This window comes from Oncorhynchus tshawytscha, linkage group LG24 (genome assembly GCF_018296145.1).
Source record: "Oncorhynchus tshawytscha isolate Ot180627B linkage group LG24, Otsh_v2.0, whole genome shotgun sequence".
NCBI classification, from domain to species: domain Eukaryota; kingdom Metazoa; phylum Chordata; class Actinopteri; order Salmoniformes; family Salmonidae; genus Oncorhynchus; species Oncorhynchus tshawytscha.
In genome coordinates, this window is record NC_056452.1 from 22,059,828 (window position 1) to 22,075,764 (window position 15,937).

General features: G+C 42.6%; 1 protein-coding gene across 1 annotated transcript in view; it reads left to right on the plus strand.

Moving 5' to 3' along the window:
* Positions 1–1,355: 1,355 nt before the first annotated feature.
* The window catches only part of LOC112244632 (melanopsin-A-like), a 35,566-nt gene continuing 20,984 nt past the window's right edge, over positions 1,356–15,937 (plus strand). The window contains exon 1 of the mRNA XM_042305731.1: positions 1,356–1,798. Within this exon, the coding sequence (XP_042161665.1) occupies positions 1,676–1,798 (123 nt within the window). The 5' untranslated portion in view covers positions 1,356–1,675. The remainder of the gene's footprint in view (positions 1,799–15,937) is intronic.

The window sequence follows — 15,937 nt, forward strand, 5'->3', positions numbered from 1 at the left end:
GTGCAGAAATATACAAGGGAAATTATAATTTGCAGTGTACAAATTTAACATGATGAACAGGAATTATGTTTCCTCTCACGGGTGGCCAAAAATAACTAATTGATAGCTACGCCCCTAATAGGCCACGTTTCCTGAATATAACATATGGATTAAATAATAAAAAACGCAGTTGCTGGGTCAACCCAACTTGATGGTTAAAAAAACTACTGATTGTTAAATTAACAACAACTGTGAAAGTGAAATTAACCCATATTTGGCTCATCCAAAAAGCCTGGCTCGGTCAAAATAACCCGGCCTGTGTTCAGTCCACTGTTTAGCCAGAGCTGGGTTACCAATTAATCCAAATTGGGTTGTTTTTAGCCCATCATTTTTTAGAGTGTAGGGTCTGTGGTTTGCTTGTGTTTTCTACAGACTCCCTACAGAGACAGAGGGAGGGAGGAGAGGGGTGGAGGAGGGAGACTAGTATTATTTATAATTGTGATTACTATTCCTTTCCCTCACAATTACTCTAGTTTAATTTAACTGACAGAGACAGGGGGGGGGAGATTAAATTAATCACCACATTCTGTATCAGTGAATCACAAAACACCTCCTAGCCCATACCAACTCGCTCAGGGGGCCCTCTGTTGTCACCTGTTGCTGACCAAAATCAGAGTCAGAGAGTAACGATTCGGGACACACTGGTGGTTTGAATGATGTAATTCAAGTTTCACTTCTAAATAGGAATGCAACGTCATGAAATTCAAATGAACAAATTCCCCCTGTCGTTTTACAATATATACACCTCAGTAACAGTTTAACATTTCATTTGGGAGGTATTTCATATTTGACATAAATCAAGTCTCAAAATCTGACATGAACAAATACATGTGGCATATAATTAGGGATGCTTAAATTGTGCTAACTCAAAAATGACCTCAAAAATAACATAATGCCTTATGGCAGGGTTACCCAACTCGGGGCCCAGAGGTGGTCTCATTTGGCCCCAAGTTTTCTGAGCAAAAAAATTTAATACAATTTATTTGTATTTTTTATTGTTGGACATAAAAGACTGTAAAAACACGAGGAAATCAGCTCCAAGTGATTTTAATTGAATAAATATGTTCCCAAGTATTCCCACACGTAATCGAGAGACACATGATAATATACAAATATAAGCAAGGTTTGAAATTATAATGTTTTAGTCAAATATTATATGTGTTTGGGCTTCTAGCGGTCAATTTGCAGTCTACAAATTATTTGTAATTTTGGATCCGGGCCCCCACCATCCACGCAACAAAAAAAATCGTCCCTCAGCTGAATCTAGTTAATTATCCCTGCCTTATGGGATTCCACTTCGCAGTTGGCTGGATAGAAGTGGCCATCGGAGGGTCTAGTCCTGACTCCCTACATCATTTTCACATTTTCACAGCTTTGGGACATTTCTTCACATGGCGGAGGCGCACGTGAACGTGTAAACAGAGAGGGGGAGAGGGTGAAAGAGAGTGAGAGAGCGTTAGTGAGTGAATGTGAGTGCTTTCTCACTCCCTGATCTCAGTCTGTTCTGTGTGTATGGGAGACAGGGTCGTGATGCTGTGGCTAGAGGACTGAAGCAGAGCACTCTACTACTAACGGGGTTTCCCTCCTCCCTTTCTGTCTCTATCTCTCTAGATTTTGACTGACACACTTGGCAAGAATGAGCTCGCGCTCGCCAGTCAAGGCGGACAGCATCCCCACGCAAGACCCGTCTCTCGCGCCTTGGAACATCAGCTCTGTAAGCGCGCATCGCCTGATGGAGCTCCCGCCCGCGTCCACCTCAGTAAGTTAACGGCAGACACTACTTTGGCTGGATGACTGTTCAGTGATTTATTTCATCTAAGTTCTTCATCGTTTCTTTGGTTATTCTCTTTTAGGAGACCTGTCACTTGCCTAGCCCACAAACATAAAATCCACGGGAGCCAAAATAGAGGGGTTGATGCGGGATGCCCCGTTCTCTGCGTGCACCGCTTTCCCGCTTGTATGTGGTGCGTTACAGTGTGTCCCATTGGGCAGCTCTGGAGATTGGCTAATTTATCGTTTTTTTGTTCATCTTCTATTTGTTTCTTTTTCACGGGTGATGGTTATATTTGGAACTATCGTGATTTAAATAATCATTTGAGCCATTCAATGGTTCTTAGAAGTTCTTAAAGGGATGTATTTTCTATTTTAGTGATAATTCAAATGTTGGGTCGGGGTGGGTCAGTCGAATATTTAGGGGGGAGGTGGTGCTCGGCTCTTTTTGTGAGTGTTATTCCAGTTTATCTAATCGGATGTGTTATGCCATTACATGATAAATGTGACAATGGCCAGTTGTGGTGTCTTGTAAATACCTCAGGTATAGCCTTGTGCCAATGAACAACATAATAATAATGCCTAAGTGACGTTAACAATAGATTATGGCTAACCAGAATACCCCCCCAAAAAACCTGTATTGTTCCTCAAAAGGATCTACAAAGAACCTTTGAGATTAATAGCACGTGTTTTTTAACATAATCATTCAAGTGATTCAATCAACTAGATAAATACTTAAGTTAAATGTATTGGCTTACCAAATAACATGCAGACAATTCATGACATTTATGCAAGTAGCCTATGTTTTGTTTTGTGAATGGCTCCAGCTTGACCCACATCTGGCAATCTTCATTCAGCTGCGCACCTGAATGAATGAACACCAGAGAGAGAGAGAGAGACAGACAGAGAGAGAGAGAGAGAGAGAGAGAGAGAGAGAGAGAGAGAGAGAGAGAGAGAGAGAGAGAGAGAGAGAGAAGCGATGCCAGGAATCAGAGCCTAGGAATTATCCACAAGCGCACCATAGGCCAATATACGCTCAACAAAATGCTGGGTAAATAGTGGACAGAACACACACTGGGTTATTTTCAACTTTTTTAAACTAGGCAAGTCAGTTAAGAACAAATGATTATTTACAATGACAGCCTACCAAGGAACAGTGGGTTAGCTGCCTTGTTCAGGGGCAGAATGACAGATTTTTACCTTGTCAACTCAGGGATTCAATCCAGCAACCTTTCGGTTACTGGCCCAATGCTCTAACCACTAAGCTACCTGCCGCCCCCTTAGTTGGGTTACTGATCCATCGGGTCAAATCAGAAGACCGGCGGTGTGGCTTAGTATAGGTTTGGCTTTTAGATCGTAATTCTGGTTCACCTGTTCTGTTGTATTGGCAACACATGTTAAGATTGAGAAGAGACACTTTTGTAGCTTAATGAGGATTACCCAAATTAAGTTTCTCAATGACCAATCTGTGTTTTACAAATGATGCACAGACACTACCGTTCAAAAGTTTGGGGTCACTTAGAAATGTCCTTGTTTTTGAAAGAAAAGCACTTTTTTGTCCTTCAAATAACATCAAGTTGATCAGATACAGTGTAGACATTGTTAATGTTCTAAATGACAACTGGCAGCTTCATTAAATAGTACGCGCAAAATAGCAGTCTCAACGTCAACAGTGAAGAGGTGACTCCGGGATGCTGGCCTTCTAGGCAGAGTTCCTCTGTCCAGTGTCTGTGTTCTTTAGCCCATCTTAATCTTTTCTTTTTATTGGCCAGTCTGAGGTATGTTTTTTTCTTTGCAACTCTGCCTAGAAGGCCAGCCTCCCTGAGTCGCCTCTTCACTGTTGACGTTAATAAGACTGGTGTTTTGTGGGTACTATTTAATGAAGCTGCCAGTTGAGGACTTGTGAGGCGTCTGTTTCTCAAACTAGACACTCTAATGTACTTGTCCTCTTGCTCAGTTGTGCACCGGGGCCTCCCACTCCTCTTTCTATTCTGGTTAGGGCCAGTTTGCGCTGTTCTGTGAAGGGAGTAGTACACAGCGTTGTACGAGATCTTCAGTTTCTTGGCAACTTCTCGCATGGAATAGCCTTCATTTCTCAGAACAAGAATAGACTGATGAGTTTTGGAAGAAAGTGCTTCGATTTTGGCCATTTTGAGCCTTAAATCAAGCCCACAAATTCTGATGCTCCAGATCCTCAACTAGTCTAAAGAAGGACAGTTTTATTGCTTCTTTAATCAGAACAACAGTTTTCAGCTGTGCTAACATAATTGCAAAAGGGTTTTCTAATGATCAATTAGCCTTTTAAAATTATAAACTTGGATTAGCTAACACAACGTGCCATTGGAACACAGGACTGATGGTTGCTGATAATGGGCCTCTGTACGCCTATGTAGATATTCCTCAAAAGAATCAGCCATTTCCAGCTACAATAGTCATTTACAACATTAACAATGTCTACACTCTATTTCTGATCAATTTGATGTTATTTTAATGGACAAAAAATTTGCTTTTCTTTCAAAAATAAGGACATTTCTAAGTGACCACAAACTTTTGAACGGTAGTGTATAATCAATCAATAATGAACCAAATGAATTATATTATATGGTACTTAATGTAGAGAGGTGGTGCTTTCCCTGTACAGTCTGGTCCACTATTAACAGTGTGTGTGTGCCTGTGTGCAAAACCTGTGTTTGTACCCAAAAGCAAACAGCAAAATGACCTTGACAAAATCTATTAATCAACATCTCATGGAACGGTGGGGACTGTGAGGGGACACGCATACAACACACACTTGCACACTCTAACACAAACATTATTTTTTAGTGGTATTGTTTGAATGCCGTTGTGTTCTGAATTTCTGTGACTGCCTTTGTCTATCAGTGTGTCAGTGTTTTGTGGACCCCAGGAAGAGTAGTTACTGCTTCTGCAAAAGCTAATAGAAATCCTGATAAACCAAATAAAATGAAAAGGCCTGCGGCTGAGTTCTTTATTGATGTACTGTAATACAATACAAGAACACTCATCTATCTACCAACTTCTACATAGTTAGTATGGACATGGCCTATTAACAGTCAGGGTTATGGGTTAATCCGGGTAATGCAGTCAGGGTTATGGGTTAATCCGGATAATGCAGTCAGGGTTATGGGTTAATCCGGGTAATGGAGTCAGGGTTATGGGTTAATCCGGGTAATGCAGTCAGGGTTATGGGTTAATCCGGATAATGCAGTCAGGGTTATGGGTTAATCCGGGTAATGGAGTCAGGGTTATGGGTTAATCCGGGTAATGCAGTCAGGGTTATGGGTTAATCCGGGTAGGCAGTCAGGGTTATGGGTTAATCCGGGTAGGCAGTCAGGGTTATGGGTTAATCCGGGTAGGCAGTCAGGGTTATGGGTTAATCCGGGTAATGCAGTCAGGGTTATGGGTTAATCCGGGTAATGGAGTCAGGGTTATGGGTTAATCCGTGTAATGCAGTCAGGGTTATGGGTTAATCCGGGTAATGCAGTCAGGGTTATGGGTTAATCCGGGTAGGCAGTCAGGGTTATGGGTTAATCCGGGTAGGCAGTCAGGGTTATGGGTTAATCCGGGTAGGCAGTCAGGGTTATGGGTTAATCCGGGTAATGCAGTCAGGGTTATGGGTTAATCCGGGTAATGCAGTCAGGGTTATGGGTTAATCCGGGTAATGCAGTCAGGGTTATGGGTTAATCCGGGTAATGCAGTCAGGGTTATGGGTTAATCCAGGTAATGCAGTCAGGGTTATGGGTTAATCCAGGTAATGCAGTCAGGGTTATGGGTTAATCCGGGTAATGCAGTCAGGGTTATGGGTTAATCCAGGTAATGCAGTCAGGGTTATGGGTTAATCCAGGTAATGCAGTCAGGGTTATGGGTTAATCCAGGTAATGCAGTCAGGGTCGGGTTTAAAACATGTTATTTTTCATTTCATCAAATCAAATCAAATTGTATTGGTCACATACACATGGTTGTACGAGTGTAGCGAAATGCTTGTGCTTCTAGTTCTGATAGTGCAGTAATATCTAACAAGTAATCTAACAATTTCACAACGACTACTTTATACACACAAATGTAAAGGGATGAATAAGAATATGTACATATAAATATATGGATGAGCGATGGCCGTGCGGCATAGGCAAGATGCAGTAGATGGTATAGAGTACAGGATATACAGTGGGGCAAAAAAGTATTTAGTCAGCCACCAATTGTGTAAGTTCTCCCACTTAAAAAGATGAGAGAGGCCTGTAATTTTCATCATAGGTACACTTCAACTATGACAGACAAAATTAGAAAAAAAATCCAGAAAATCACATTGTAAGATTTTTAATGAATTTATTTGCACCAGAAACAAAATTGTAGACCTGCACCAGGCTGGGAAGACTGAATCTGCAATAGGTAAGCAGCTTGGTTTGAAGAAATCAACTGTGGGAGCAATTATTAGGAAATGGAAGACATACAAGGGCCCCAGTGTTGAGGATTAGCAGGGTGGAGATGTTGTTTCCTACCTTCAACACTTGGGGGCAGCCCGTCAGAAAGTCCAGGATCCAGTTGCACAGGGTGGGGTTGAGACCCAGGGTCGCGAGCTTAATGACGAGTTTGGAGAGTACTATGATGTTAAATGCTGAGCTGTAGTCAATGAACAGCATTCTTACGTAGGTATTACTCTTGTCCAGTTGGGCTAGGGCAGTGTGCAGTGTGATGGCTATTGCATCGTCAGTGGACCTATTGGGGTGGGATGCATATTGAAGTGGGTCTAGGGTATCAGGTGGGATGGAGGTGATATGATCCTTGACTAGTCTGTCAAAGCACTTCATGATGAAAGAACTGATAGTCATTTAGTTCAGTTACCTTAGCTTTCTTGGGAACAAGAACAATGGTGGCCTTCTTGATGTGGGGACAGCAGACTTGGAAAGGGATTTATTGAATATGTTCGTAAAAACATCAGCCAGCTGGTCTGCATATGCTCTGAGAACGCGGCTAGGGATGCCATCTGGGCCGGCAGCCCTGTGAGGGTTAACACGTTTAAAGGTTTTACTCACGTTGACCATGGAGAAGGAGAGCCCACAGTCTTTGGTAGCGGGCCATGTTAGTGGCACTGTATTGTTCTCAAAGCGAGCAAAGAAATTGTTTAATTTGTCTGGGGGCAATACTTCGATGTCCGCGACGGGGGGCTGGTTTTCTTTTTGTAATCCATGATTGACTGTAGACCCTGCCACATACATCTCGTGTTTGAGCCATGGAATTGCGACTCTACTTTTTCTCTATACTATCGCTTTGCTTGTTTGATTGCCTTACAGAGGGAATAGCTGAACTGTTTGTATTCGGTCATGTTTCCAGTCGCCTTGCCATGATTAAATGCGGTGGTTCGCGTTTTCAGTTTTGCGCGAATGCTGTCATCAATCTACGGTTTCTGTTTAGGAAAGGTTTTAATTGTCACAGTGGGTACGACATTTCCGATGCACTTGCTAATAAACTCGCTCACCAAGTCAGCGTATACATTAATGTTATTGTCTGAGGCTATCTGGAACATATCTCAGTCCATGTGATTGAAGCAATCTTGAAGCATGGAATCCCATTGGTCAGACCAGCTTTGGATAGACCTGAGCATGGGCGTTTCCTGTTTTAGTTTCTGTCTATAGCTGGGAGCAACAAAATGGAGTCATGGTCAGATTTGCCGAAGGCAGTACGGGGGAGTGCTTTGTATACATCGTAGAAGATAGAATACCAATGATCCAGAATGCTACCAGCTCGTGTAGCGCATTCGATATTCTGACAGAATTAAGGAAGTCTTGTTCTCAGGTTAGCTTTGTTAAAATCCCCAGCTACAATAAATGCAGCCTCAGGCTGTATGGTTTCCAGTTTTCATAGTTGTTTCGATGCGACGGGTGCAGATTGGGTTGTCAGCGGTGGTCCCTCGCAGTCAGACCCATTATGGTGGAAGTGTTGGTCTGTCAATGAATGAAACTGTCAATGAATGAAAATTGTGTGGATATTTCAAGAAAACATTGTCATTACACATAACCATACCACAAGGAAGCTACTCTACCTGCTTCATTCATGATGAAAAAACTAACTGGAACTAAGTTAGCTAGCCAAGTTGCTAGTTAGTTAGCTAGCTAGTTCTCTTATATTAACCAGTACTTCTTAGGGAGGATGTTCCCTCGGGGGGATCAAATCAGCGGGTAATCAGCGGATATTTTAGAGCGTCACTGATCGTTTTTCGATAAAATTCAAACTTTCATTAAAACACACATGCAAGGTATTGAATTAAAGCTACACTCGTTGTGAATCTAGCCACCGAGTCAGATTTGTAAAATGCTTTTCGGCGAAAGCATGAGAAGCTATTATCTGATAGCATGTAACACCCCAAAAGACCCGTAGAGGATGTAAACAAAAATAATTAGCGTAGTCGGCGCTACACAAACCGCACAATAAAATATAAAACATTCATTACCTTTGACCATCTTCTTTCTTGGCACTCCTTGATGTCCCATAATCAATACTGGGTCTTTTTTTGGATTAAATCGGTCCATATATAGCCTAGATATCGATCTATGAAGACTGTGTGATAAACGGAAAAAATAGCGTTTCATAACGTAACGTCATTTTTTAAAAGTTAAAAAGTCGACGATAAACTTTCACAAAACACTTCGAAATACCTTTCTAATGCAACTTTAGGTATTACTACACGTTAATAAGCTATAAAAATCATCAGGAGGCGATGTAAATTCGATAGTTGGTCGTGTGGAAAAAATGTCCGGAAAAACACAGAGACAATGCCTCGAGTTGGTGGTCGGAGGGAATCGGTTCCCTTTGGTCGGATCTACCAAGAATCAAATCAGAATCAAATGAGAAGACTCTATACATCCTGTGGAAGCTGTAGGTACTGCAAGCTCGGCCTCATTTAATACGGTTCACCTTTAACAATTCATGGAAGTGGCGCATGGATATTTTTTTCCATCTCCAGTGATCAGATTTTCCTGCGCTTTTCGATGAAACAGACGTTCTGTTATAGTCACAGCCGTGATTTAAACAGTTTTAGAAACGTCTGAGTGTTTTCTATCCACACATACTAATCATATGCATATACTATATTCCTGGAATGAGTAGCAGGGCGCTGAAATGTTGCGCGATTTTTAACAAAAAGCTGCGAAAATTCGCAGCCTCCCCAAGAGGTTTTTAACCAGTAATACAAAACATGCCTAACTGTTTGAAAAAATTGGCTGTCACATTGAGGCTTGATAGAGTATAAAAAAGGCACTATTGTTATTTATTGGCTAGCTAGGCTACTAGTTCACTTTTATCCCCCTATGAAGCCTAGCTAGCTGGCTATCCCTACTGGCCAAATTAGCTAACGTTCTTGATTCTAGTTACTCAGATAAATAAAACATCTCAATTAGCTAATCACTTTAGCGTTAACTTCTTTGAGGTATTTTCAGGACAGCTTCACACTTCTTTGTTTCTCCAGTTGTCAGGTCAACCACACCATTTACATAGTTGGCAGTTGGAACTCCGCAGCAAAAATGTCATTATTGTTGCTAGGCTACCAGTTGCAGTGCTTTTAGCTTGTGGTTTGTGCAAGTCCTTTATCCAGAGGGAATACAAAAATTATAGTGTCTGAAAGAATGAAATGGAGTGAATATTTGCCAAATTATTGAGCATATCCCCAAAACTCAAATAACTTATTTAGCATATGAAATCAAATTGAATATGTAACATACGCCGAATAGAACAGGTGTAAACCTTACAGTGAAATGCTTACTTACAAGCCCTTAACCAACAATGCAGTTTTAAGAAAAATAAGTGTTAAGTGAAACATAGATAAGTAAAAAATTGAAAATAACAGTAACAAATAATTAAACAGCAGCAGTAAAATATCAATAGCGAGGCTATATACAGGGGGTACCGGTACAGAGTCAATGTGGAGACTATATACAGGGGGTACCGGTACAGAGTCAATGTGGAGGCTATATACAGGGGTACCGGTACAGAGTCAATGTGGAGGCTATATACAGGGGGTACCGGTACAGAGTCAATGTGGAGACTATATACAGGGGTACCGGTACAGAGTCAATGTGGAGGCTATATACAGGGGTACCGGTACAGAGTCAATGTGGAGACTATATACAGGGGTACCGGTACAGAGTCAATGTGGAGGCTATATACAGGGGGTACCGGTACAGAGTCAATGTGGAGGCTATATACAGGGGGTACCGGTACAGAGTCAATGTGGAGGCTATATACAGGGGGGTACCGGTACAGAGTCAATGTGGAGACTATATACAGGGGGTACCGGTACAGAGTCAATGTGGAGGCTATATACAGGGGTACCGGTACAGAGTCAATGTGGAGGCTATATACAGGGGGTACCGGTACAGAGTCAATGTGGAGGCTATATACAGGGGGTACCGGTACAGAGTCAATGTGGAGACTATATACAGGGGGTACCGGTACAGAGTCAATGTGGAGGCTATATACAGGGGTACCGGTACAGAGTCAATGTGGAGGCTATATACAGGGGGACTACCGGTACAGAGTCAATGTGGAGACTATATACAGGGGGTACCGGTACAGAGTCAATGTGGAGGCTATATACAGGGGGTACCGGTACAGAGTCAATGTGGAGGTCAATGTGGAGACTATATACAGGGGGTACCGGTACAGAGTCAATGTGGAGGCTATATACAGGGGGTACCGGTACAGAGTCAATGTGGAGACTATACACAGGGTACCGGTACAGAGTCAATGTGGAGGCTATATACAGGGTGTACCGGTACAGAGTCAATGTGGAGGCTATATACAGGGGGTACCGGTACAGAGTCAATGTGGAGGCTATATACAGGGGGTACCGGTACAGAGTCAATGTGGAGGCTATATACAGGGGGTACCGGTACAGAGTCAATGTGGAGGCTATATACAGGGGGTACCGGTACAGAGTCAATGTGGAGGCTATATACAGGGTGTACCGGTACAGAGTCAATGTGGAGGCTATATACAGGGGGTACCGGTACAGAGTCAATGTGGAGACTATATACAGGGGTACCGGTACAGAGTCAATGTGGAGGCTATATACAGGGGGTACCGGTACAGAGTCAATGTGGAGGCTATATACAGGGGGTACCGGTACAGAGTCAATGTGGAGGAGGCTATATACAGGGTGTACCGGTACAGAGTCAATGTGGAGGCTATATACAGGGGTACCGGTACAGAGTCAATGTGGAGACTATATACAGGGGGGGTACCGGTACAGAGTCAATGTGGAGACTATATACAGGGGGTACCGGTACAGAGTCAATGTGGAGGCTATATACAGGGGGGTACCAATGGTACAGAGTCAATGTGGAGACTATATACAGGGGGAGTATATACATACTCCACATATTCAACAGAGTCAATGTGGAGGCTATATACAGGGGGTACCGGTACAGAGTCAATGTGGAGGCTATATACAGGGGTACCGGTACAGAGTCAATGTGGAGACTATATACAGGGGGTACCGGTACAGAGTCAATGTGGAGACTATACACAGGGTACCGGTACAGAGTCAATGTGGAGGCTATATACAGGGGGTACCGGTACAGAGTCAATGTGGAGGCTATATACAGGGGTACCGGTACAGAGTCAATGTGGAGACTATATACAGGGGTACCGGTACAGAGTCAATGTGGAGGCTATATACAGGGGGTACCGGTACAGAGTCAATGTGGAGACTATACACAGGGTACCGGTACAGAGTCAATGTGGAGACTATATACAGGGGGTACCGGTACAGAGTCAATGTGGAGACTATACACAGGGTACCGGTACAGAGTCAATGTGGAGACTATATACAGGGGGAACCGGTACAGAGTCAATGTGGAGACTATATACAGGGGGTACCGGTACAGAGTCAATGTGGAGACTATATACAGGGGGAGTACCGGTACAGAGTCAATGTGGAGACTATATACAGGGGGTACCGGTACAGAGTCAATGTGGAGGCTATATACAGGGGGTACCGGTACAGAGTCAATGTGGAGGCTATATACAGGGGGTACCGGTACAGAGTCAATGTGGAGACTATACACAGGGTACCGGTACAGAGTCAATGTGGAGGCTATATACAGGGGGTACCGGTACAGAGTCAATGTGGAGGCTATACAGGGGGTACCGGTACAGAGTCAATGTGGAGGCTATATACAGGGGGTACCGGTACAGAGTCAATGTGGAGGCTATATACAGGGGGTACCGGTACAGAGTCAATGTGGAGGCTATATACAGGGGTACCGGTACAGAGTCAATGTGGAGGCTATATACAGGGTGTACCGGTACAGAGTCAATGTGGAGGCTATATACAGGGGGTACCGGTACAGAGTCAATGTGGAGACTATATACAGGGGTCAATGTACCGGTACAGAGTCAATGTGGAGGCTATATACAGGGGGTACCGGTACAGAGTCAATGTGGAGGCTATATACAGGGGGTACCGGTACAGAGTCAATGTGGAGGCTATATACAGGGTATATACAGGGGGTACGGTACAGAGTCAATGTGGAGGCTATATACAGGGGGAGTACCGGTACAGAGTCAATGTGGAGACTATATACAGGGGGTACCGGTACAGAGTCAATGTGGAGACTATATACAGGGGGTACCGGTACAGAGTCAATGTGGAGACTATATACAGGGGGTACCGGTACAGAGTCAATGTGGAGACTATATACAGGGGGTATATACATACTCCACATATTCAACAGAGTCAATGTGGAGGCTATATACAGGGGGTACCGGTACAGAGTCAATGTGGAGGCTATATACAGGGGGTCACCGGTACAGAGTCAATGTGGAGACTATATACAGGGGGTACCGGGGGTACAGAGTCAATGTGGAGACTATACACAGGGTACCGGTACAGAGTCAATGTGGAGACTATATACAGGGGGTACCGGTACAGAGTCAATGTGGAGACTATACACAGGGGGTACCGGTACAGAGTCAATGTGGAGACTATATACAGGGGTACCGGTACAGAGTCAATGTGGAGACTATATACAGGGGGTACCGGTACAGAGTCAATGTGGAGACTATATACAGGGGTACCGGTACAGAGTCAATGTGGAGGCTATATACAGGGGGTACCGGTACAGAGTCAATGTGGAGACTATACACAGGGGTACCGGTACAGAGTCAATGTGGAGACTATATACAGGGGGAGACTACCGGTACAGAGTCAATGTGGAGACTATACACAGGGTACCGGTACAGAGTCAATGTGGAGACTATATACAGGGGGAACCGGTACAGAGTCAATGTGGAGACTATATACAGGGGGTACCGGTACAGAGTCAATGTGGAGACTATATACAGGGGGTACCGGTACAGAGTCAATGTGGAGACTATATACAGGGGGTACCGGTACAGAGTCAATGTGGAGACTATATACAGGGGGAACCGGTACAGAGTCAATGTGCGGGGACACTGGGTATTCGAGGTAATTGAGGTAATATGTACATGCAGGTAGAGTTAAAGTGACTATGCATAGACAATAAACCGAGAGTAGCAGCAGCGTAAAAGATGCATATCAAGATCCTATGTAGGTGTACTGTCAATATTTGTCAACATATAGAGAAAATAAGATGTCTACATAGGCCTACAGTACCTCAGGATATCTAATAAGTCAATATCAAGCTACACCAAGTATCATATCCAGAGGGAATCGAAAAATGATTTGTGCATATTTGTCCAATTATTGAGCATGTGCTGAAATCTCTGAAATGCATCAGAAATCGTCCTTATTTTCAGCATATCAAAAAGCAGTCAAGAGAAGCATTTCTAGAATCCATATCGCTCAATATCTTGAATGTGCTGAGAAAACACAGATACGTGATGTATACAGTAAGCATTTGTCAACCTGAAGAGAGACAATAGGATGATGCATGTCTCAGGATATCGAATGAGTTCATATCCAGCCATAGGAAATGTCCATATGTGATATTCGGAGTAATCCCAATATCCTATATGTCCAAAAGACCCATCTTGATTCAGAATTTGTCAAGATATGGTGTATATCCATAAAAACTCAAAATATGCATTGCACATGTTCTGTATCCTCTAGAATATAAAAAACATGTCAAGTAAATATATCCCCTTATATGGACCCTTTTCGCCCAGTGGGTGTTACAACACATCATGTAAAGTTCCAAAACATTTCAGTCTCAATACTCCATCAATGCTTCTTAAGGTATAGTGGGCAGCATTTTCACTTTTGGATAAATAGCGGGCCCAATTTCAACTTCCGGCTACTCATGCCAAGAATATAAGATATGCATATTATTAGTAGATTTGGATAGAAAACACTCTGAAGTTTCTAAAACTGTTTGAATCATGTCTGTGAGTATAACAGAACTTATGTAGCAGGCAAAACCCCGAGGACTAACCGTTCAGATTTTTTTTTTTTAGGTCTCTTTCTGTTCATTGAGGTCTCATTGGGAAACGATATTTCTTAGGAACTTGTTTTCAGTTCCTACCGCTTCCACTGGATGTCACCAGTCTTTGGAATTTGGTTGAGGTTATTCCTTTGTACAATGAAGAAGTATGGCCATCTAGGAACTGCGTAACACTGTTGAGAGTTGCGCAAGACTTGAAATGTAGCTTGGTTTGTTGTCTTCCTGTATTGAACACAGATAGACCCGTCTTCAATTTGATCGATTATTAACGTTTAAAAATACCTAAAGTTGTATTACAAAAGTAGTTTGAAATGTTTTGGCAAAGTTTACGGGCAACTTTTGAAATATTTTGTAGTGACGTTGCACAATTTGGAAGCTGTTTTTTTCTGGATCAAATGGGCCAAATAAATTGACATGTTGGACGGAATTAATCAAACAAAAGGACCAATTGTGATGATTATGGGACATATTGGAGTGCCAGCGCACACATACATGCATACAAACACACACACACGGTTCACTGTGCGTTACTGACAGACTGAAGCCCTGCCGCATACCTCGTCCCTCGGGCTACATTCACTGGTTGTGTGTGTGTGTGTGTGTGTGTGTGTGTGTGGGTGTGTGTGTGTGTGTGTGTGTTTGGCAATTTAACCTCAGGTTGATATTTGACATTCATCCAACAGACACAAACATTGGATTTTTGGAACAAAGAAATAAGCTGTACCCAAAGGGACATGACATTTACTTGTAAAAAATAAGGCTTTCAGTGACACAAGCACCTTGACGGGTTAAGATTGGGTCATAACCCATGGGCGGTTAAGGTTAGGGTAGGTGTTAGGTAAAGGTTAAAGAGGTTGGAGATGCAACAGTGTGACAGTAGAGATTCAGGTCCATCAATCATCATCCTCTTCCTCCTTCCTGCTCTACTTCCTGCCCCTCTTGTTCCTCCCTTTGTCTAAGCCAATTAGCATTTTGGCAGCTCACACACTAACATTTACTACCTGCTGACAAGGAAAAACACACATGCATGCATTCACAGTACACACAGACACAGGCAATCTCGCATACACAAGGTTGGGGAGTAACTGATTGCATGTAATCTGATTACAAAAAAATTGAACTTCAGTCACTGAAATTACAAAAAATATTCTAATCAGATTACAGATACTTTTGAAAAACTAGATGATTTACATCTTGGATTACTTTCAAATTGAGAAAGGATGTTTGCAGGGGGACAACATTGACAGATTTCTGTTTTCTCAATGACATTCAAATCAGCAGTAAAAAAAGGTGCAGGTTTAAATTTGTTCCACCACAAATTAGAGATCGCTATGATGACACACCAAATGCTTTTGATGTACCATTTTTGTCTTCTTCTAATTCCTTTTAAGGGGAAAGTAGTAATCCAAAAGTAATCAGATTACGTTACTGAGTTTGGGTAATCCAAAAGTAATCAGATTACGTAACCGAGTTTGGGTAATCCAAAAGTAATCAGATTACGTTACTGAGTTTGGGTAATCCAAAAGTTACGTTATTGATTACAACTAGTAACTGTAACAGATTACATTTATAAATTGACCTGCCATGCACAGACACACAGTCCCCGCCCCGTACTCTGTCTGGTGTATGAATTTATAGTGTGGTCAGATGTATATCTTTTCTTGTTTTCTATCCTTCTGTGGACTTTGGGGGAT